Source organism: Lipotes vexillifer, unplaced genomic scaffold (genome assembly GCF_000442215.2).
Source record: "Lipotes vexillifer unplaced genomic scaffold, Lipotes_vexillifer_v1.1 scaffold238, whole genome shotgun sequence".
Taxonomy (NCBI): domain Eukaryota; kingdom Metazoa; phylum Chordata; class Mammalia; order Artiodactyla; family Lipotidae; genus Lipotes; species Lipotes vexillifer.
The window spans coordinates 2,680,405-2,686,261 of NW_006785665.1; the positions used below are offsets into that span (position 1 = coordinate 2,680,405).

General features: G+C 58.8%; 1 protein-coding gene across 1 annotated transcript in view; it reads right to left on the bottom strand.

Annotated features, from left to right (window-relative positions):
• Positions 1-4,655, bottom strand: part of ZBTB7B (zinc finger and BTB domain containing 7B) — a 5,731-nt gene extending 1,076 nt beyond the window's left edge. The window contains exons 1-2 of the mRNA XM_007457975.1: positions 4,578-4,655; positions 1-953 (exon numbers count right to left, since the gene is read on the bottom strand). The exon at positions 1-953 is cut by the window's left edge and continues 219 nt beyond it. Of these exons, the coding sequence (XP_007458037.1) occupies positions 1-947 (947 nt within the window). The 5' untranslated portion in view covers positions 948-953; positions 4,578-4,655. The remainder of the gene's footprint in view (positions 954-4,577) is intronic.
• Positions 4,656-5,857: the final 1,202 nt, after the last annotated feature.

The following is a 5,857-nucleotide window of genomic DNA, read 5'->3' on the forward strand; positions in this document are numbered from 1 at the left end:
GGATCGATGGCATCCTCATCTGAGCCCAGCTCCTCTGGGGACAGCGGGGGCCCGCCACCCTGCGCCAGCCCATAGGCCGGGGGATATGCCAGCTCCTCCTCTTCTTCCTCACCCTCATAGGCCTCATAGCTCAGGGGCCCCTCATGGGGTGAGGCAGTCCCTGTGGGAGGGCTGTAGCTGTCCCCCAGCCTACTGCCCCTGCTGCTGCCCACTCTGCCTGCCGCCTCCTCCTCCTCCTCGTAGGTCAAGGGATGAGTGGGCACTGTGGGCACTTCAGGCACTAGGTGGTTTGCCCGGGCCCCCTTGGTCTGCAGGAAAGCTTTTCGTGGCTTGCGGCTGCGGCGGGCGACAGGCCGAGGGGGCTGCGGCGGCGGCGGCGGTGGGAGGGGCACCTGTGGAGGGCTGTCTTCACCGTTGGGAACTCCCGAGGCTGAAGCTGTGGCTGTGGCGAAGGCCTCCAGGTACTGGCGAGCTCGCTTACAGTCGTCCTCGTCAGGGCTGGGAGCTTCTAGTCCGCTGCCCTGCAGAATCTCCATGCAGGCAGCGATGACACACGGGATCTCCAGCAGCCGCGCAGCCTGGAGCACTGCAGGCATGTTGGCGCTGCTGGTGGTCAGTGTGGCTGTATAGGCGAACTCGAGCAGGGCACCCAGTGCCTCCGGCCCCACAAAGTCCAGCTCACACACGCCGGCCCCTGCTCCCCCGGCAGCCGCCCCGCCGCCCCCAGCGCTCAGGACCGCCCCGCCACCGCCCTCAGTGAAGAGCTTCTTGAAGTAGTGGCTGCAGGCAGCCAGCACAGCCCGGTGGGTGCGGTATTCAAGGCCCTGTGTCCGGATGGTGAGGTCACATAGGTGGCCCAGCTGGCGCTGCTCATTGAGGCAGCTCAGGAGCTCACTGCTATGGTCTGGGAATGGAATCCCGATCAGGTCGTCCTCGGAGCTCCCCATCTTCTCCTGCAGAGTCAAGTAGAGAGGGAGGTTAAGAGCGCTCAGCCCTGCAAGGTGGTCCAGGGAAGGGATATATACCAACGTTGGCCAGGTGACTACAGACTACTTAGACGGTTTTCTAAGTACCTTACACCCACTTCATCTTCCACAACCTTCTAAAGTAACAGCTATCATTCATTTCACAGACAGGAACCTGAGGTTCAGACAGGTGAAGCGACTTTCTATGTTAAGTGCAGAAGAGGTTCAAAGCCAGGCGATGGGCCCAGAGTCCGTGTTCCTAACCACTGTGCACTGTTCTGCCTCTGTGAGAGCAGGAGCCCTGCCTTTCTGGCCTTTCCTAGAGACCCGTCTGCTTCACGTGCCCCATTCCCCATCCCTTTGGAAGAAGCACTGGACTGGGAGAAAGGATGCCTGGGTTCTGGTTCAGGCTTCATGAAGAACTGGCTCAAGGACTCTGGGTGGCTCTGGCAGCCAGCCTCAGTCATCTGAAAAGTGGGGTAACAGTCTTTGCGATGGAACCTCCTCTCAGCCCAGAGAGAGGCCAATGAGAGAGTTCAGATTCACATTGCGCCAAGGACTGTTCAAGGCAAGGTCAGGTGCTTTAACTTATGTTATCTCCCTAAAGCATTTGGTGTACAGTAAAACACTATGCAAACCTGAGAGGTGGCTTCCCAGCAACCTCCTCCTCCTCCTTCCCCACCCACTAAAAGTTCATCTCCCCTTCTAGATCCCCCCTTCTAGAGGCCAAAAGGGAAACACAGCTCCCAGCATCCCTCCCCCCACATCCTCCCCTCCCCCATGGGGCCAAGGAGCAGCCACCCTTTGCTGGGGTGTCGCTGGCTGGCGCGGGTGCTTCCTGCCCCGCACCGATAAGCATCGTCCCCGCCCCCTCTCCCACTGCCAATAGGCCAAGTTCCAGTCCCACCCCTCCCCCACTGGGCTACCACCACCACCTCTCCCTCCCCATTCCCATCCAGTCAGGAGAGTCCCCCCTCTCCAGAGGACCATCTTTCACCCTCTATGCTTTCCCCTCCAAGGCAGAGCCACAGAAGGTGCAGAGCTGCCAGCAATCCTGAGGCTGGTGGAGGGGAGGGGAGGGGTAGTAGAGAGAGTCTGTCCTGGAAGTGGGGAGATCTGCTTTAAGTCCTGGCTCTGCTACTATCTTTTTTTTTTTTAACCATACCATTAGTATTTATTTATTATTATTTTTTAACATCTTTATAAGTACTCTGCTGCTATCTTGCTGAATGACCTTGGGCAAGTCATTTCTCTCTGTGCTTCAATTTCCTCACTGTACAAGGAGGGGCTGGGAATGGATGCCCCATGGGCTCAGCCCTTCAGCCCTGATATTTGGTGGGTCTGGAGCAACTGGAGACAGAGTTGGGGCCTGGAAAGAGCCGGGCTCTGGAGTCATCCAGGCTTGAGTTTGAATCCTCAGTCTGTGGCTGATTAGCTCTGTGACCTTAAACAGGTGATTTAATCTCTGGACCTCTTTCCTCATCTCTAATATGGGATCATTCCACCTGACTCCTAGGGCTGTGGTGAAGGTTAAATGAGACCGTGGGTGGCACAATGCCTTAACACACACAGTAGGGGCTCAATAAATGTTCTGGCCTTGGCAAGGAGAAACAAGGCCTCACCGAGAGGCAGATTCCACTATACAGATGGTCTCTGCTGGGAAACAAGTCTGTCTCCCTCCCTCAAATCACCCCAGGGAGTCAGGTTACTACTAGCTACATGACCTTGGACCAGTCACTTCCTTTCCTGAGGAGGTCTGTTTCCTCATCTGTAAAATTAAAGACTGACCTAGATGATCCTTAGGGCAAGTCCCACTGGCATTTTGTCAGTGTCTTCTCTGCCACTCCCAACAGCTGCTCAGTGTTGGCCATTGATGGGGAAGATTTTGGGAGGGGGGGGGTCGGAGGAGTCAAGGGCTACAGGTTTCCTCTTGAGGACACAAGAACTGCATTGTTTCTGCCTGCCTCCCTGTCCCAGCACCAGAACGCCTGCACGGAAGCCATGAGTGAGCAGCACCCATGTGGCTCATAAGCCACAGCCAGACACCCTTAGATAGCCCACCCTTTCCCACCTTAAGTCCCCAAATCACTTCTCTCCCTGGGGGCCAAGCAGTCTGGGAGCACTCCCAGTTTCCTTTGGTTCTCCTACCTGTACTTTACAAATAGTACAAGAGGCAAATGGCCCCAGGACTTAGAAACAAACAAAATCGGGTGGGCAGCAGCAGTGGCCACTCAAGCAGCAGTGGGCTCCCTCCTGGGCCCAAGCAAATCCTGTCCCTCCTGAGGGGGATGGGTGGGACTGTCCTCGATGTCCATTGGCCCGGAGCTGGGCACCCGCAGGCACGTGGCTAACCCCATCCCTCTCCCTCCTTCCCTCCACACCCCACCCATTCCCGCTGCTAAGCCCACCTCCCTTCTCCCACCCCAGGGCCGTCTCCGAGGCAACTTGGTGTGGCAGGGGCGCTGATTGGCTGACCCCGCTGTCAGGTCACAGGCTCTGGCTGGTTCACGATGCAACTCACTCAGGGCTCGGGCAGGGGTGGGTGTTTAACCCCTTGGGCCTAACCCCGTGGCCACGAGGTACCAATGAAGGAAGGGAGAGGCAGAGGACACACGTGGGAAGGGGAAGTGTTCACATGGTTCTCTAGCTTCTGGGAAACTCCCCTAGCCCTTACCCAGGGCTCTGGCACCCATGCTAACTTAGGTGCTACCTGGAACTAGGCTGGTGCCAACCAGGCCAAGGGGATACTCCTAGCCCCATCATCTGGGAGGGGTTGCTGGGGTGGAGGCTTCCCCCTTCTTTCTGCCAGGGTGGGGCACTGGTGCCAGGATGCCCACCCCACCTTGGGCACCCTTCCCACCTCTGTATCCCAGAGGGCCCAGCCCCCTGACGCCCATAAGTGTCCCCACCCAGCCTGGCATGCCCCCTCTTGCTAAGACCTTGTGGGCATGGGCGTGTGTGGTGGCTGTGGGGGCAGCTGTGCCAGGGAGCCAGGCAAGGTCTGTTTGGTCTGCTTGCCTGGTAGGGGGAAGAACCGGGAGCCCCACCCCATCTCTCCCCACTTTCCCGCCACCCCCCAGGCTCCCCTCACTGTCAGGCCTGCTAGACCGGCCAAGCCGGTGGGCAGCTCTCTTGAAACTGGGCCCTGAGTCAAGCTTGCCCCATCTTTGGTGGGGGGAAGACTTTGGGGTTAGAAAGGTGGGAGGGGACAAAGGGGGGAGCCCCTATCACCTACCCCTCAGTGCCCAAGGGCACCTGCCAAGGTGTGTCCACCACCAAGAAACCAAAAGGTAGAGGGCACTGGCCCTGGCATGGGAAGGAAAAGGAGGCTGGAACTCTTTCCAGGTGCTGACCTCCGGCAGTGTCCAGTGCAGGGCTGGGGGCACCAGGGCCAACACTGCCGGCTCGAGCCAGCTGAAGAGCTGGGATATGAGGCCCTGAACGGGGCAGCTGAATAAAGCTGGCCCCCCTTCCCCACACCCTGGGGATTAGGGGAGTAAGGCTTAGTGTGGGGGGCAGCAGGCGGAAACAGGATTAGCGGCGGAGAAAATAGATATGGGCCTGAGGCACAGGCACACAGAGCCACCCCTCCCCAGGCCTGGAGGCCCCCACCTCTGGGCTCTGCCAGAGAGCCTGAGAGGGACCTGGCCAGTCCTCTCCAGGTGTAGCAACCTGGGGTGAGGGAGGTTGAGGACCAGTCTGTGACACCTCCTGCCAGGGTGATGGAGAGGCCTGACACTCTTCCCACCTTGGCTGGCCACCCTTCCCCCTTACTTCTTTCTCCTTTCTGCCCCCCTCCAACCCCCACCCCAACTCCAGCCTCAGGTTCTCTTCCTGTTTTTTTGGAGCTAAGTTTGCACGAAGCCAGGGCTTTGGCCTGTGGCTGGACCAGGGGGGTGGGGAAATAGGACAGCCAGTCCAAAGTCCTCAGGGACCCAGGAATCCTAGTTCCCCAGCTTCTCTCACCCCTTCTTAGGGCCTCTGAGGCCCAGGGGCTGAAGCCATCTGGCCTGCCCAGTTGGGAAGTCAGGGTGAGGGGTTGAGGTGAATCCCCTTGAGGATTGGAATGGCTTTGAAGGAGAGGCCCTCGGCCCAGGGATGCCCTATGCATTTATGGAGCCCTTCCCTCTCCACCCCAGCCCCTCCAAGCTAGTACGTGCCTTCCCCATCCCCCATAGGCCGCTTCCCCCTCCTAACCTCACCACCCCCGGCACTCACACTTCCTGGGGGCCGAGGCGGGGAAGAGAGACCGCAAGCCACGAAGGGGGAAGGAGGCAAGGGGAGTTGGCTGCTTCCCGGTGCCGTGGGGGTTAAGCCTCTCCTCCCTCAAAATCCCCAATTCCTGGTGCTTCAGCTCCTGACAGGAGGGAGACCTCAGTGTCCCCCCACATTTTCTTTCCATGACAACTGCCCTAGTTCACAGCCTCTCAGGCCGCATCAGGGTAAATCTGAGGGAGATAAAAGATGGCGGAGGAAGGAATGGGGGCAACTCTGTCTTCCCCAGCCTTCCCCTCTTGCCCTTTGGGAACAAGGCCCTCTCCACTCTTGGCCCCTTTTCTTGGCCTCTTCCTGTCCCCTTACCGCCTTCTCGGACCCTTGTCTCCCCTCTCCGCGACTCATCCTTTGCTTTCCTTCCTTCAGCCCTTGCGAGGTTCCCGCTTCCTCTCTGCCGCGTCTGTGTCCATAGGCCTCTGAGGAATCATCCCTACCTCTCCTTTCTTCTCCCTTTTGGTTCTCTCGCTCAAGCCTCCTCACTTCCTCCATTTCATCTGGCTCCGAGCATCCCTTCTCTTCTCCCCAGGCAGGCGCAGTGTGGAGAGGGGCAGAGGAATTAAATCAAGATGCCAGGCCTGCCGTCCAAGGCCTGGTCTTGCCATGAGATGGTCACGTTT